The 18,895-nt window shown below is 34.3% G+C and overlaps 1 protein-coding gene across 3 annotated transcripts in view; it reads right to left on the bottom strand.

The window, feature by feature from the left end:
- DYNC2H1 (dynein cytoplasmic 2 heavy chain 1) overlaps window positions 1-18,895 on the bottom strand; it is a 380,304-nt gene that overhangs the window by 186,342 nt on the left and 175,067 nt on the right. For all 3 annotated transcript variants that reach the window (XM_055272928.2, XM_055272929.2, XM_055272930.2), the window contains 4 exons: window positions 6,046-6,111; window positions 4,220-4,270; window positions 3,440-3,517; window positions 125-256 (listed from right to left, as the gene is read on the bottom strand). In XM_055272928.2, coding sequence (XP_055128903.1) covers window positions 125-256; window positions 3,440-3,517; window positions 4,220-4,270; window positions 6,046-6,111 — 327 coding nt within the window. The remainder of the gene's footprint in view (window positions 1-124; window positions 257-3,439; window positions 3,518-4,219; window positions 4,271-6,045; window positions 6,112-18,895) is intronic.

The raw sequence follows: 18,895 nt of genomic DNA, 5'->3' as shown, positions 1-18,895 counted from the left end.
CTTCCCCAAATACGCCACTAAAGGTAAAGTAACACTCTAAAAGCTTTGCTTTCCTTTAAATGGCTTCTGAATAATAAGAGAAACATTAAATACTTTTTTGCATTTAGATAACACTAAATTTTACCTGCTGAAATAAGGAAACTTTCTTTGCAAGAATAGATGGAAACTCTTGCTCACACATTGAATTATTATAATAAGTACGCCACAGAGCTGCATCTTCAAAGCAGAGGGTCTGATAAAGACTGGGGAGAGCAATCTAAAAAATAAAAATGGCCATATACAGTGAGCTATAAGCAAATATAAGCACATATATTTATTTTTAAAAAAACTAAAAGTGAGAACCAATTATTAGTTGATGTTTATTACTCATTTTCTACTTTGTGTTGCCTTGTCTAATTATTTCTAGGTTGGCAACACTATGGTAAACTCACCTAATATTAAAGCCAGAATTAAAATACACTTCCAAAGTAGTACTAAATCAGTACTCATGAGTTAAATCTTTCTCTATGTAAAAACATTTGTACCTAGCTATCTCAACCTTGTGAAGGAAACAAATGCTGTCATTAAGATCAAATGCAAATTTTAAGGATTGTCATGTTAAATATGTCAAATTTCATATTAATATTGATAAAGACTCTCTTTGTCAAAACTTTGGTCAGGCTCCTCTGAGCTCTCTTTGACTAGGCCTCAATCAGGGGCTTTGTGTCCTGCCTATTTTAATAAGAATTTTGCTAAGTAACTTTAGCAAGAATCCCTACCTTTAATATCCAATCAAATTCCTCCTCTCAGCCCGGTGCGGTGGCTCACACCTGTAATCCCAGCACTTTGGGAGGCCGAGGCGGGCAGATCACCTGAGGTCAGGAGTTTGACACCAGCCTGGCCAACATGGTGAAACCCTATCTCTACCAAAAATACAAAAAAAATTAGTCAGGCTGGTGGTGGGCGCCTGTAATCACAGCTACTCGGGAGGCTGAGGCAGGAGAATCACTTGAACTCGGGAGGCAGAAGTTGCAGTGAGCTGAGATCACACCACTGCACTCCAGCCTGGCTAACAGAGCAAGACTCTGTCTCAAAAAAAAAAAAAAAAAAGAAAAATTCCTCCTCTCCCACCCTTGTTATCTGTTGGTATCTGATCATCTTGATCTGCCTTCACCAGCTAAATCAGTTTAGCCAGAAACCCCACTTGCCACTGACATTTCCACTTAATAGTTTTCTATTCACTGACCCCTAGCACTAATCCTTACCCTGCTTCTTGGGTACAAATTCCCACTTGTCCATGCTATATTCAGAATTGAGCCCAGTACTATACTGACATCTCTTTTCCCCTATGGCAATAAAACTTCTCTTCACAGTTTTAAATTCTGTCGAGCTCTGTTTTTCTAAAACAGTATCAAATCCAAAAACAAAGAATGTTTTTCTAAACCCTATTTGTTTATGCCTCTATTTGTAAATGCCTCTATTTGTCTCTAAATGTTCTAACGCTCTTTGCTACCTCACAAATTTCTATTCCACGTTCAATATTCACTTTAAACAATATCATCTTTCAGAGGCTTTCCCAAACACATTAATTCTCTCTACCTCAAACAGTGTTCTCTTTTCCCAAATTTTTCAAGTGTGGGGTGTAAGATCAGAAATGTAAATCTGTAAAGGTGAAGAATTTTCAATGAAAACAAATGAGAAATTTAGAAGATCTATATCTTCAGTATAGAACTTCATATAATATGAACATAAAACAAGCATATAAAATACTTTATCCAAACATCTATATTCATATAAAAATAATCCATTATATTGCCCAAATTTCATTATGTAACTTAACTAAAATTAAATAGCAGAAAATTAATTACATTTCAATTTAATTATTTTTTAATAAATGATCTAAGCCTATTAAAGTAACACTTGATGGTGGTCTGTTAAGTTTATTGACATTTAGTATACAAGGCCCCATCATTGCTAATTTAGGTGTGCTACACATTATATTATCATCATGTATTTGGCTACCTTGTATACTGTCAACCATTATGACAAGGTAATTATTTGATATGCTCTCTACAATGTAAGTTTGTTCATGGCAGAGTGTCTTAATATTACAAAATATACACCTGTCATTCCACTGGTATAAACAAAAAACCAGAGCTTGTCAGTAGTTAAAGCATTAAAAACAGATTTTTTTCAGGACTATTACAATAGAGGAAGCAATAGGGGAAATGAGACTTAAGTACAGAGAAGGGCTCAGTTTTGAATATAGCATGGGCAAGTGGAAATTTATAGCCAACGAGCAAAGTGAGGTCAGTGGATGGAAAATTACTAAGAGGAAATATCAGGGGTACAGGGATTTCTGGCTAAACCAACCTAATGGGATTCTTGCTGAAGACAGGCCAAAGTCATCAGAATCACCAGGGGAATGGTGGGGAGTGAGGAATCTGATTAGATATCAAGGGTAATCAGATATGGAAGATTAAGAAATTCTCACTAAAACAACTTTGCAGGGTTCCTGTTAAAAGTAGCTTTTACAAGGAAGTGCACAGGTGGGCCTAGAAGAAGGTTCAAGAGCCTGACTAAAGTTTGGTCAAGTAAAGACCGTCACTAGCATTATGCCAACTGGTAGTAAGCACCAAATAAATGATTAATGAAAAAAAAAATGGGAGGATATATAGCAGAATTCCACCCCCCTTTTTTTTCATTTCTTTTACTCAACCAATATTCATGAAATGAAGGCAGTAAAGAGTAGTGGTGAAGAGCCCAGGCTATGCAGCAAGAAACATAGTTTTAAATCCTGGCTCTACTTCCTAAGTGACCATAAACAAGTTACTATATTTCTCTGTGCCTTAATTTCCTCATCTGTGACACAAGGAAAATTACAATAGCTACCTCATGATGTTATTGAAAATATTTAGTGAGATAATACATTTTAAAATTCTGTATAATGCCTTGAACATAGTAAGCCATCAGTAAATGCTAGCTATTCTTACCGTTTTTATCATGTGCTGTTATAATGATGTAACAGTTGTGAAGAAAAGCAGGGGAAGGAAGGGAAGGATGGAAACATATATGCATAGACTTGTCTCTCATTCCCCACAAAAACAACATTTTAGCCTGAGTAGTTGAAGAACACAGAATTGTTGAGAGTTAAGCTTCTAACCTGCTTTTTCTTCCCCCATGTCACCATTCTCATAGCCTAAGTTACCATGGTGGCTGGGGTGGGAAGGGAGAGAAAGTAAATACTGTATTTGGAAGGCATGCTATTTCATAAATGAAAGGTTTAATAATTACTGGTTAAAGGACTAATCACAATAATTCTTTGGTAACTTTTTACTGGGGAAACTTACATCCTATTAAAAATATTAACACTGATTACGAATAAGGAGCACGAAGTATCAACAGAAACAATGCAAATACAGAAGAAATTAAAACATGTCTCATAGTAGAAAAGGAATACCTTTAAGGTTGCCACGGCCCAGCTTCGTTCCTGATCTATCCAAGATGGAAGCTGATCACGTATTTTTTGTTGAGAGTCCTTTAATAAAAGCAATTATTTTCCTTAGTATACTTGGTAAAATTCGGAGTTTAAAAAACAGCAATTGATTAGCTATTTTATTATTTTGAAAAAAAAATTCATTCTATGCATTATTTCTTTATTTTTTTATGTATTTTACAAGTCACCATGGTAAAATTCTATGTAATATAAGGGACTGAGAACCATGTAGGAAAATGTTGCAATCATTTTTTCACTGTGCTTAGTCTTTCATGAAACTTCAGAAAAACTCAAATGTCATGAGGAACTGTCATAAAAGTTACGTTTTTCAAAATTATATCTTACATTTCAGACATGCTCTAGGTTCCGTGTTATATTCTGGGTGTGCTGCTGGAAGACTATTATTCATTATGTATTCAAATAGGAAATTACTAGAAAAAAAGCTAAATTTGAACGAAATTATTAGATTATAAAATTATCCTTGGAATAAAATACATATACTGAGAAAAAGAAAGTGCATTAATTCATTAGTATTACATATTATTCTCAGAATATATGTCTTTGAAGTAAACAAATATACTTAAGTCTATTTTATAGGAAATACTTAAGAGGCCAGAATATATTCTTCTAATCAAATTATAACTTCAACAATAATTTAGAACACCTCTGAAGCAAATTATACCTCATGAACAAAAAGCCAGAAATATTTTCAAGAGCAAAATAGCTTTTGTTATTTTAACTTACAGTTTTCCGTAACATGTCCCCAACAACCACACCTGTAAATGTATCCCATTCCTATTGAATAAAAATATAGGAACACAAAAATATAAAAATGATAACCAGTTAACAAAATTGTCTAACTTTCCCTATAAGATGGCTTAAAATGCAGTTTTCTAAGCAGATACTCATTTCCATCTTACCACTTCTTCTAGTATGTTAACATTATCAAGAATGAATTAATGTGACAACATAAAATATTAATATGAAATCTACTAAGAATAATTTTATTAAAACAAAACAATAACTCCATTATATATATGAGTCTCAGTTTCTAAAAATTTAAATGTCACGTTCAATTAACATTTGTCACTACCTGTTAATTGTTTTTCCACAGGCTATTTGTTGCTAATAAGTAAGCAGTAAGGTACACCTAAAAATTTAAAAATGGTATCTGGTAGGAAATATTGAGAAAAGTAATTCCATTAACGCATTTTTTTCTCACTGATTGGGAGGAGATGCCATTAATCCTTTTTTTTTTTTTTTTGCCATAGAATTAAGATTAATCAAGTGTTGCAGAATCTAGTGCCAAGAAAATCTATGCCTTCCCCATGGCATCCCCAAGTTAGACAATAATAGGTACTACCATACTATTGTCACACACGGGCCAGTAAATAAGCAAAATATATGAAAATTTGAGAGCAATGTGGAAAAACTGCCAAAGCAACATATTTTCTGCCTTCGCTCACCCTGGCCACACACTCTTCCTATTAGAATTATGAAGCCACAAATAAGTAAAATATGAATGATTACTACTACGTTATGTGAGTCAGAGAAAAATGTTCTCCTTTCCCAATGACAATTTGTTTATACTTTAGGAGAGAAAAATAAGGAATATATATATTTCATGGAACATACTGATCATAGTGAAAAACATTAGATAAGAGGAGGAAAAGACATCAAAGTTAACAGCTGGAATAAACGGGACCAAATTAATAAATTCAGCAGAAACTATACAAGTTAGCCAGTGCATGTGGAGTCAGAGAAAAACAAAGGGAGAACATACGGAGAACTGTGAATGGTCTGCATTATTTTAACTATAATATTCAAATGAAGGGAACCAGAAAATAGTTAAAATTTGACCAAGTAGAGTAAAGTAAGTCAAAGTTGCACTGTCCATATACCATCCCTTGGCACCCTGGCTACTGGACTCTCACTTTATGATAACAGCATCATAATGAGAAAAATTACTTGCAAATAACTTTTTTTAAATTGTAAGCAGACAAGAAATGATCTCATTAGCTCCAGCTCAAGGAAGGTCCTTTTAAAGTTTGAGAAGGGGTTACACGGCAGACTAGAAATGAGATCATAAACAAGAAAGACAGATTATGCATAAAAAGATTAACACAAACCTGTAGGTTCAGGAAAACTTCTGAGAACTGCCCATCCTCATGCCTCACCTGCTGCCTCTTGACAGTTCAGTGGAAGCAATAAATAATGTAGTTTTGTACCAATATTGTCTCACTTTTTCTATTTATGAGCTCTACTACCTAGGCCAGGAAAATAAGAAGGCTGACTCTTCTGTTGCCCTAAGTAAGTGATCTTGGGTTCAGAAAAATGTAGGTAGCTTGGTAGATTTCTTTCCCTGACTTACCATCACTCTGGAATGTTAGGCTTATCCACAGGGAAGTAGAACTAGAAATCACCATTTTATACTACATTTCTAACTTAGTAAAAGATTAATACGTTGATATATAATTTCTAGCCTAAAGTAACTTCTAATCTAAACATAAATCCACCCACTAACAAATTTCTATGTTACTGTAAAATTTCTCTCCTTTAATTTGACTTACATTTTCTTGAAAAAGTTCAGGATGCATGCCTCGAACAAAATGCAAAGCGAACATCAACTGATCAGCCTGCAAACAATAACAGATATTATCTTCCCTTTTAAAAATTTGTGTCTTTGGAAAAGCATAGTCGTTAAAATTTGGCACACAAAAATCCCTATTCTGTCTTCATATGACCTACTTTTAGCAATGTAAGAAATTACTATTCAGATTGCTTTCTACATCTTAGAAACACTTCAAGTCAGTGGTGGGGTCAGAGTAAGTGATCCAATTTTTAGAGAAAGCACTAACAATTATGCAGTGGGCCCATGTCTTTAAAAAACAAAACAAAACTAACTTAGCCAGGTGAAACATTAATACAATTGTGAAATTTGATTAGTCATTATCCACCAAATCCACTCCATGCATTAGCAATCTTCAGTTTGTCACTGTGTAGGTTTAAACATATGGGTGACTACATGCAATTATGACAACTATTTTCTCCTTACTAGATAGATTAATTTCCTAAATCAAACAGGAAACTGTAGTGAACTCTTTATTTTCCACACAAGAAGAAAAGTTATACCAAATAAGCCCAAACAACAAATAACTCCTTCAATGTGTTATCACTTAGAAAGTTAAAACATGAGTAACTAGTTGAGGTTAGATAACACAGAAAAAACTATCAGATAACCCAATATTTCACAGGTAAAACAAAAACAGAACCAAAAACAGGCTGTCAATAAATAGGTATCAAAAAGACACCAAGTCACATAGAATGAGAGTTATCAAAGGAGAAGGTCATGTCTACTTTATCAGAAAACTAGAACACAGATTATGCTCAAAAATTTCTCAGTAAAGGAAGGAGGGAAAAAAAGAAGGGAAGATAGAAAAATAAGGTAGAAATTAAGATTCAGACTTTCAAGAGCAATCTAAAAGACAAAATAAAAAGAAAGAAGGAAGAAACAAAGTCGAAGAATGTAGGAAGTGAATTCAATAATACGCCGCATACATTCTACTAGCTGCTGCCGGTAGTCTTAGGAGGATGACACTCTTTGACTTCAACTGTTTGAAATTAAATAATATATTTACAAAGAATTGAAAACCAATTATTTTTCCATAAGTAAGAATTGGTCCAATTTTTAAGAACATATTAAATAAGAGCCAGAAGTTTATATAGGGCATACAAAATTGAGTAAATAAAATTATGTCTTTATTAAAATATAATAAAACATCTTTCTAGTAAAACAATACTGTGTCAGACATACAGTATGAAAATGGATAAGATATAATTGTAACATGATGTATCAAAAACACCACTCTTAAATACAAGGTACCTATGCAAAATAAGATTTGATGTTTTAATCTTTTAAATGTTGTGGAAATAAACCAACTTGTTTCCACTTATGGGAAGAATGTTTTTAATCCACATAGTATACTAACTCTACTCTCCATGAGACTGGGTAGGCCTTGTTCTCCACTGCAACCCTATTGCCTAAAATAGGCAGGTGGATAACAAGTATTTCTTATAAGAATAGTCTCATTACATGGGCATTAAGAACCCACACAGGGCCGGGCATGGTGGCTCATGCCTGTAATCCCAGCAATTTGGGAGGCCAAGGCAGGCAGATCACCTGAGGTCAGGAGTTCGAGACCAGCCTGGCCAACATGGTGAAAATCTGTCTCTACTAAAAATACAAAAATTAGCTGGATGTGATGGCATGCGCCTATAGTTCCAACTACTCGGAAGGCCAAGGCAGGAGAATCACTTCAACTCTGGAGGCGGAGGTTGCAGTGAGCCAAGATCTCACCATTGCACACTCCAGCCTTGGTAACAAGAGTGAAACTCCGTGCCAAAAAAAAGAAAAAAAGAACCCACACAGGTCCAGAATCAAGAAACTGGATACAAATTCCATCCCTCCTATTTTACTAGCCAGGTGACCTTAGCCAGAAACAAATTACATCCTCTCTCTTGACCTCAGTTTCCTTCTCTGTAACAGGAGAACAATAATATTAAATACTGTCTACCTCACTGCATTATTTTAATAATTAGATTAGATAATGTATCTGAAGCACTTAGCATGGTACCTAGCACACTCTAAAAGCCCAATAAACATTAGTTATTATCATTTTATTAGTACTAATAATGAATAAAATAGATCCTACATTTTATTTAATCATTATTAATCTTTTTGTCTATGGAACACAATTACCAACTTGCAGGAAATTAAGATAGAAAATCAGCAATTGGTGTCTCAGTTCTAGCAAAATGGAATATGAAAGACTAATTTTCAAAACTTTCCAGCTACAAATACCTAAAATCTTAGATAAAAGGTCCTCAAGCATCAGAAAAAAAGAAGGAATTGAAAACCAGAGTGGCATTAAAACCAGCTATGGCTGCCTTGGAGGAAAACAGTCATGGTAACCTAGGGCACAACCTACCAGAGCCAACATAAGGAGAAATATTAACAATGAGATTTCTTTCTTTCTAAAACTTGGGCCCTTAAAGAATTATATTATCAGTAAAAATATGAACCAGAAAAAAGTGCCCATGCTCACAAGAAGCAACAAATATACCTGGAATCTGGGGAAAAGAAAAGCGTCCTCTGAAAAAATTAAACATCATACTTGTGCCGAGCACAGACTTAAGGCATAAATTTTAACAACGGACTGACAGGGAGTCTCTAAACAACAGAACTAATCGTGATGTCACTAGGTTACCTGGTAAGAGTTGAGGCAAGCTTGCTTTAGAGAACTACTCCCGTAAACCTGATCTCAAAGAACTCCAAAAGATAAAGTATCACTGAAGATGAGTTCACGGCCCAAAATTATCAGCAAGAGAAAACAATCCACCATAAGCAAGGGTCATTAGACACATCAGAAAACAAGACTAAAATGTTAAGAATTTCAGATAATAGAACAATCTGAAAGAAACTCTATTACAAGTATTATTAAATACTCAAGAATGTAAGAAGGGACTAAACATCCCAGAAGTATACAGCCCTTCCGAAAAAAGGCGGATGAAGGAGGGGGAGAGAACTTTATAACTGTTTAAATTAGACCCAGCTGAAGAAAAATTTGTAAAATATAAGTAAAATGAAAGAAAAACCTACGGAAATTACCCACATTAAAATAAAATTGGAACTAAATTTTTAAAAAATTGAATACAAAAAGCCATACATGTTAAAATTTGAACACACACTTTGTATAACTATATGAGCACAAATACATTTCTGAAGACTAAAACTAAATTTTTAACACCTGTTACATAAGGTCTAAAAGGGGTTAACAAGTTGGGGAGAGACTGAAAAGGAGACTTTTTTTCTTTATTTATATGTATACATTATTCGGCTATTACAAAGAGCATGAATAACTTATAATTTAAAAAATTAAGTGGCATATGTTAAAATAAGAATCTTAAGGCCAAGTACCTTATAAAATACGTAGTATAAATAAGGTTCAGAGATTTAAAACTCGAATAGATTGCTGTTGAGAATGAAATTGATGCTGTCTTTTTTGGAGGGCATTTTATGTGTTCCTTAACATTCTACATGTCCTTAAATTAAGAAATTTCACTTCTAGAAACTTAAGAAAAGCAGTCACGTATATGCTCCTAATAAGAAATAAGGATAGTCATTGAAAGATTGTTTATAACAGAGGGAAAACTTAAATAACAATGTCCAAAAGTCTATCATAAATAATAATCAAAACAAAATATATATAGCATAGTCCATCTTGTAGAAGGAGGAAGATGTTTATAAAAACATACATATATGGATAAACATCTGCAAAAACACATTAAAATAGATAGCAAAATTTTAATCAGTGATTTAATTTTAAGATTGTAGTTCCTTTTTTGTTTTCTTTCTTATGTGTATTTTGCAAATTTTCTAAAAATAAGCTTGTATCATTTGCGTTTTTAAAAAAACCCAGTAAATGTTTATTAACAAAAAGAAGCCATCTATTAAGCACAAACCTTCCTACCAAGTTTTAACAGATAATTTATATAGCTTTTCCCATAGTGTAATACTTTACATCTAGTATTATATGTATGTGTAATTATAAACCTACAGATTGGGATAAATGTGAGATTAAGTCACAATTTATACAAAACATACATACAACGAAAAGACCTTCCTGTAAATACTACAAGCAAGTTATTTCCTTGCCTACAAGAAAATCACACCTACATACGTAAAATTTATTTTATAAAAGTATATATTGGGGATGTGCCTGTGTGTGTATGTGTGCATGTGTGTGTGTAGTACTCATTAACTATTTGTTGATTAAGTGAATTAACAAAAACAAACATGTGACCATGTAAAAAAAAATTCCACATCATATGTCATCAGAAAAAGGCAAATTAAAATAAGTCACTACTATACACCTATGAGAAAGGCCAAAATCCAAAACACTGACAGCACCAAATAATGGTAAGGATGCTGAGCAACAGAAACCCTCATTAACTGCTGGCAGGAATGCAAAAGGGTACAGCCACTTTGGAAGGCAGGTTAGCGGTTTCTTACCAAACAAAACATATTCTTACCATATGATCCAGCAATTGCCTTCCTTGGTATTTACCTAAATGTGTTGAAATGTTATGTCTACACAAAAACCTGCATATGGATGTTTACAGCTGCTTTATTCATAATTGTCAAAACTTGGAAGCAACCAAGATTTCCTTCAGTAGGTGCCGAATGGATAAACTGTGGTCCTCCAAATAATGGAATTTTAATCAACATTAAAAAGAAATGAGATATTATGCCATGAAAAAAACATGAAAGAACCTTAAATGCACAATAGTAAGTGAAAGAAGACAATCTACAAAGGCTACATACTGACATACTGTATGATTCCAATTATATGACAAATATAATTAGAATATAATTTGGAACAGGCAAAACTATAGGCAGTAAAAGGATCAGTGTTTGCCAGGGTTGAGCAGGAATGATAAGGCAGAGAACATTTTAAGAGCAGTGAAACTACTCTGTAAGATACTAGAATGGTGAACACATGTCATTTAAATTTCTCAAAATCCATATAAGGTACAATACCAAGAGTGAACTTTAATGTAAACTATGAACTTCAGGTGATTAGGATGTGTCAATGTAGGTTGAACAGTTATAAAAAGTGTACCACTCTGGTGCAGGATTTTGATAGTGAAGGAGGCTGTATAGTATGTGGAGGCATGGAATGTATGGGAAATCTCTACAACACTTGCTGCTTAATTTTGCCATGAACCGAAAAACTGCTCTAAAAAATAAACCGTACTTTAAAAAAATGCATTCACAACTATAACATAGCCAATGAATATTACATAGATAAATTTTATTTATTTATTTATTTATTTATTTATTTATTTATTTATTTATTTATTTTTGAGACAGAGTCTCTCACTGTCGCCCAGGCTGGAGTGCAGTGGCGCAATCTCAGCTCACTGCAACCTCCACCTCCCAGGTTCAAGTGATTCTCCTGCCTCAGCCTCCCGAGTAGTTGGGATTATAGGTGCCCGCCACCACACCTGGCTAATTTTTGTATTTTTAGTAGAGACGGGGTTTCGCCATGTTGGCCAGGTTGGTCTCCAACTCCTGACCTCAGGTCATCCGCCTGCCTCAGCCTCCCAAAGTGCTGGGATTACAGGCATGAGCCACCACGCCCAGCCTACATAAATAAATTTTAAAACCCTCAAAACATAACAGATCTAAGCAATTGGCCATTGTTCAAGTGTGGCTGAAAAACCCCCAAAAACAGTTACAACCAACTAATACGTATATGAAACAACTACCGTGAGAATTAAAATACTATAAAAAGCAAGGCCTGTCTTTTGCGGAGATGTGTAGCGTAGTATTCTTAGGTATTAGGTTAAAATTCAGATTTGTAGTTAAATAGTGATGAGCTGGAGAAGCTACTAAGATGAATATTTTATAAATTAGTGAATCTTTAAAATGATTACAATAACATCTAGTTTAAGGTAAAGAAATATATAATTATCAATAAAGATAAATAAGACAATAAATGTATTAATTCAAAACCTTTATCATTTAATGATATAGTTCAATACTTATAATTTAATGATATAGCAGATTCTTTTCATTTGTTTTGATGTTTGTTTTTACAGACACGGTCTCACTCTGTTGCCCAGGCTGGAGTGCAGTAGTGTGATCATAGCTCACTACAGCCTCAAACTCCTGGACTCAAGTGATCCTTCCGCCTTGAACACACAAAGTGCTGGGATTACATGTATGAGTCACCATGCCTGGCCTAGTTAATTCTTTATGACAGATATATATATCTGTAACACACACAGATACATATATACGTGCGTATATATATATACACACACACACACACACACAAATGTACACACAGTACTACTACATTTATTTTAGCCATTTCTTCACTTGTACTGAGGAAGAACATTGTAGTCTCTAGGTTCAAGGAACAGAAGTAAAGCCCCTGTCAGTCCATGATCCTCAGATTATCCACTGGAGTCAATAAACTAATTGCTAATTATTACTGAGCCCAAAACTCCAAAATGTTGTCAAAAAATAGGCACACAATATGTGGACAATAAGTGGGTAATGGTGGTTACCCTTCTCCCATTATCTGGTTACAGAAGATATCTTGACCTTAAGAATGAGCATATAATTACAGTGTTGCTCAATCACATTGTAGCACTCCATAGACATTGACACAAAGGTTGCCACGTGACCTCAGATAGGCCAACCAGGATCTTCTTCCTTAATTTTCTTTTTTTTTTTTTTTTTTTTGAGACGGAGTCTCGCTCTGTCACCCAGGCTGGAGTGCAGTGGCGCAATCTCGGCTCACTGCAAGCTCCGCCTCCCAGGTTCACGCCATTCTCCTGCCTCAGCCTCTCCGAGTAGCTGGGACTACAGGCGCCCGCCACCACGCCCGGCTAATTTTTTTTGTATTTTTTAGTAGAGACAGGGTTTCACCGTGGTCTCGATCTCCTGACCTTGTGATCCGACCGCCTCGGCCTCCCAAAGTGCTGGGATTACAAGCGTGAGCCACCGCGCCCGGCCCTTCCTTAATTTTCTAAGCTGGAAATGGGAAAGAAAGCTCTTTTGGCCCTATATCTGGTTGCCTACCTATACCAATAAATCCTTTCAGCCATAAGTATTTAACAGTAACATTATAAAGCAGAACAATAATGATTCAAGAATAAAACTAAAAACACAATTTACAGAAAAAGAGAAAAAGAACATGAGCACAAGTGCATGGTTGCATTATTTCCAGTTAAACTGAATTAAAATTAAGAATAAATAAATTAAGGGGCTGGGTGCCACGGCTTACGCCTGTAATCCCAACATCCTGGGAGGTAGAGGCGGGAAGATGACTTGAGCTCACAAGTTCAAGAACAGCCTGGGAAAAATGGTGAAATCCCGTCTCTACAAAAAGTACAAAAAGTAGCCGCCCATGGTGGTGTGTGCCTGTAGTCCCAGTATTTGGGAGGCTGAGGCGGAAGGATGGCTTGAGCTCAGGAGTCAGAGGTTGCAGTGAGCTGAGATCACACTACTGCACTCCAGCCTGGGCAATAGAGCAAGACTCTATCAAAAAAAGAAAGAAGAGAAAAGAAGAGAAGAGAGAAGAGACGAGACGAGACGAGACGAGAAGAGAAGAGGAAAGGAAAAGAAAAGAAAAGGGGAGGGGAGGGAAGGGAAGGGAAGGGAGAAAAAAATGAATAAATTAAGGCTTTCTGAATAGTTATTTTTTTAAAAAACTGTCAAAATCCAAAATTGAGCAAATATTTTGGTATCTTTAAAACCCTTCCTCTATTTTTGCTTTATCAGATCAAGAAATTTGGTCACTTTAATTCAATGACAATTTATTTCAATATACTTGAGTTTTGTTAAAAAATATTTTAATATCAAGGGGATATATAACAAGCAAAATCTCAAGTGCATAACTCTTTAAATGAATAACTAGCTAATGAAGAAAAATTAATAAATGACACTAGGCCATTAGATGGTTTAAGTCAACCATACCTCCCATACCATTAAATCCCATAAACTCTAGTAAATAATCAGAGTGAAACTACTACATCAGGATTAATATGACATTAGGACATCTTAAAGTGAATCTCATAGTTGAGATCAAGTCCACATTTGAAGGCATAGTGGTTTGTTTCAGCTGCATCTTATCAGCAAGAAATCTTCAGCATCAAGCAGGATGTACTAGAATTTCTTATTTATTTATTATTTATTTTATTATACTTTATGTTCTAGGGTACATGTGCACAACGTGCAGGTTTGCTCCATATGTATACATGTGCCATGTTGGTGTGCTGCACCCATTAACTCGTCATTTAGCATTAGGTGTATCTCCTAATGCTGTCCCTCCCCCCTCCCCCCACCCCACGACAGGCCCTGGTGTGTGATGTTCCCCTTCCTGTGTCCAAGTGTTCTCATTGTTCAGTTCCCACCTATGAGTGAGAACATGCAGTGCTTGGTTTTTTGTCCCTGCAATTGTTTGCTCAGAATGATGGTTTCCAGCTTCATCCATGTCCCTACAAAGGACATGAACTCATCATTTTTATGGCTGTATAGTATTCCATGGTGTGTATGTGCCACATTTTCTTAATCCAGTCTATCATTGATGGACATTTGGGTTGGTTCCAAGTCTTTGCTATTGTGAATAGTGCCACAATAAACATATGTGTGCATGTGTCTTTATAGCAGCGTGATTTATAATTCTTTGGGTATATACCCAGTAACGGGATGGCTGGGTCAAATGGTATTTCTAGTTCGAGATCCTTGAGGAATTGCCACACTGTCTTCCACAATGGTTGAATCAGTTTACAGTCCCACCAACAGTGTAAAAGTGTTCCTATTTCTCCACATCCTCTCCAGCACCTGTTGTTTCCTGACTTTTTAATGATGGCCATTCTAACTGGTGTGAGATGGTATCTCATTGTGGTTTTGGTTTGCATTTCTCTGATGGCCAGTGATGCTGAGCATTTTTTCATGTGCCAGTTGGCTGCATAAATGTCTTCTTTTATCCTCTAGATCTAAGTTAAAGATTATTAGCTGTAAATCTTAGTTTCTTCCTCTGCATAACAGAATTGTTGTAAGCATTAAATGGCAGTATATGTAAGGCACTTAACAAAAGGTGATCAGTAAAATAACTATCTGATATACAGTAAACTGACATACTATATAATAGTCATATCAAATTTACTTCCAAAACATTCCATAAACCCCATGATCCTCAAAGAGACTAAGGAAGCAGTAAAAAATCTAAGTAATTCATTCCTTTTACTTCTACTCTACTATATTTATTGCTTTCAAATATATTCAATGAAAAGTATAAAAGAAATGTTACCTTGTGAAGAGAAGTCATGCTTTAAGCTCAAAGCAGTTTATATAACATTGAACTTGGGCACTCACATATTGCTTGAGACTAAATCACTCATTTTCATGAATAATTTTATGCACATTCAACTGTATTTTCAGAAAACTCAAAGGATTAGATACAATTCTAGGAGTTTCAAAGTTATTTAAGCAGAAGAAAATTATCTCACTTATTAAGATTCACTTTAATAGCCACAAGTTATAAAATTTCTAAACATCCAACCACAGAACTTCCACTTTTTCATATAAGAAAAACTAATCTTAGTAGAAAAAATAGCAGAATCCAAATTATTTGCACACTAAATACAATCATGTGAGGTTAGTAATATTATACTTTAAAACATAATATATATCTGAATTTTACTCCATCAACAAACAAATTCATATGGAAATGGAGGCAAGGTGAGCGGCATAGACATTAACTTTCAAGAAGTTTGCATGAAAACAACTTCTCCTCATATTCCACCATTTTTCTATGCCATTTCAAACCTAAGATATTAATTCCAAGAAGTAAGGGAAACAGTAAGAATATAGTATTCTACTTCCTGTGGATTCAGTTACCTACAGTCAACAGTGGTCTCAAAATATTAAATGGAAAACCCGAAAAACAAAGAAGTCATAGATATTAAATTGCAGGCCATTCTGAGTAACATGATGAGATCATGTACTGTCTGGCTCCATCCTGTCTGGGTCATCAATTGTCCCTTTGTCCAGTAGATCCATGCCATATATGCTACCTGTCCGTTAATCACTTAGTAGACATCTCAGTTATCAGATCAACAGATCACAAGAAGGGTGAGCACAGTACAATGAGATAGTTCGAGAGAGAGAGAGAGGTACCACATCATATAATTTTCATTACTATATATTGTTACAATTGTTCTATTTTACAATTGTTACAATTGTTCTATTTTGCTATTGTTACAATTGTTCTATTTTACTATTAGTTATTATTGTTAATCTCTTACTGTGCCTAATTTATAAATTAAACTTGATCACAGATATATATCTGTAGATATAGATATGTATAGAATAATACCAAAGCCTACATATATTATGTTTTTTCCTATAGGGTTTGGTACTATCTACAGTCTTGGGCACCCATGCGGGGTGTCTTGGAATGTATCCCCCATAGATAAGAGATGACTACTGCACATGCTCCCAATCCTTCCTTCCAACCATTTTCTTTCTTTTATTATTATTATTATTTATTTTTTTTTTTTGAGATGGAATCTTGCTCTGTCACCCAAGCTGGAATGCAGTGGCGCGATCTCAGCTCACTGCAACCTCCGCCTCCTGGGTTCAAGCAATTCTCGTGCCTCAGTCTCCAGAGTAGGTGGGATTACAGTCACACCCCACCATGCCCAGCTAATTTTTGTATTTTCAGTAGAGACGGGGTTTCACCATGTTGGTCAGACTGATCTCGAATCCTGGCCTCAGGTGATCCTCCTGCCTTGACTCCCAAAGTGCTGAGATTACAGGTGTGAGCCACCGCGCCCAGCTCCAACCATTTTCTGTATACTCACCCTATATAGTTGAAAATGAATACTCCAACAACTTCCATTATTTTGTACCTATTCTAAATTATAAAGTGAAATGAAGAAACAATACATAAAGGTACTTAGATATAAAAATTGTTTTATTATAATCATAAGTTTTAGGGAACAAAATATATAATTTATCCTATAATTGTGGAAATAGGTAACTGAAATAAAAACTTTTGATCTCTTGAAGAAAAAACAATGGAATAGCTAATAATATAAACTGAAAGGGCTAGACAGCTTTCTTTATCTGTTTTAGTTTATTAACAGTCTAAATTTCCTGCTACAAAATAAGTCAATCATGTTTCTGTTCCAGGTCAACTTGCTTTCAGTTCAATGTGATGTGAATATTAATAATCCTAGCCTCTCTCTATTTCAAGAGTCTACTGTTGCCAGACTGCTGTCACCAACACAACAGCAAATTCAGCATGAGAGAAACCTAGCAGGTAGTTTAATGTTATGCTGACTGCTAAAAACCCTAAAAGCTTTCATTAAATATAAAATTGGTTCCATCCTAAGTAAGGTTATAGTGATAAATTTGAGAAATGTATCTCATTGCTTTATGATTAATGTGCTTTCTGAATTTTTATTAATCACTGAAACTCTATGGAATGTTGAATTTAATATTACTCAAACAGAAATATGAATTTTCCAAAACAGATATTCCATCATCAATTAAAACATGTCTTAAAATAGCTTTTTAAAAATGATTTTCACATGTTCACAATAGAAAAGTATTATTCAAAGTAAGCAATGAAAAATCCCAATTGAGTACTAACTAAAATATTAATAAGCTTAAGCCTTTCAACGTCTCTCCTAGTGAACAAAATGCTGCCTTTTGCCTAATATATGCATTTTTAAAAGCTAAAGTAACTTCAAAGAAATAATCTCACTTCAGTCACTATAGTTCACTAATGTATTAAATCATTTTATCCTTCCCAAATTACATTATAAAGTATGACACAGGGGTTCAAATTTCATCAGTGAATATACTGTATTACTAACAATAAAATGAGAATATATAAACTGAGGTGAGACACATAACTTAGAAACAAGCAACTAACTAATAAGAAAAGCTACTAATATTTGAAATGAACAAGAAGGAAGTTTATATTCTCTTTTGCCATAAACAATTTTTAAGAATAATATTTATTTATAACATATCCACTTTCAAAAAAGATTTGGGGCAGCTTAAAATAACTGTAGCTCCATAACATTTTCATAAATCACAGCCCATTTCAGTGTTACACTTAGGTCTTAGAAATAAAAATTTAAAAACCATTAAACACATTATTACAAGACTGACCAATAATGAAACTTCGTAGGCTTAATATATTGCCTAGAAAATAAACCAGATTAAAGCTACATTAAAAAAAACTACTCATACAAATCTAACAACCTAGAAATATAAATTAAGTAAATCCAATGATTAAAAAATAGAAGATAATAATTACAGCAAAAGACTTGTTCTATATAAAGCAAAAGCTTATTTAAAATATCAAGAAAACAGATGATTATGGCAAGGTAAGGGAGGAAGGTAGAAATAAACAACTTTAATAACAGTAAAGAGGATACAAAACAATAAGATAACATTTATAAACCATAGCTTGGTAAAAATTTAAAGGACTGATAACATCCTGGGTTGATAAGGTACAACAAAAGAGATAAAGATACATCTTTATTATTATGTGGGTAGAGATATTAACTGGTAAAAAGCTTTTCAGAAAGGAATCTGCTAATATTCAATAAGATTTATAAAGCAATCCTTGGGCCAGCAATTATACTTACAGAAATTTACTGAATAGAAATACTTATACTATACATAAAAATAAGCGTACCATATAGGATATTCACTATAGTCATGTATAAGAACAAAAAATGTATAAATAATCTAATATTCACTGAGAGTAGTAGATAAAGTAGTATATGGTCATATTATAAAATACCACACAGTCACTAAAA

Source organism: Symphalangus syndactylus, chromosome 3 (genome assembly GCF_028878055.3).
Source record: "Symphalangus syndactylus isolate Jambi chromosome 3, NHGRI_mSymSyn1-v2.1_pri, whole genome shotgun sequence".
NCBI classification, from domain to species: Eukaryota; Metazoa; Chordata; class Mammalia; order Primates; family Hylobatidae; genus Symphalangus; species Symphalangus syndactylus.
Note: the sequence above shows the minus strand (reverse complement) of the source record. Positions and strands in the feature narration are given on the sequence as shown.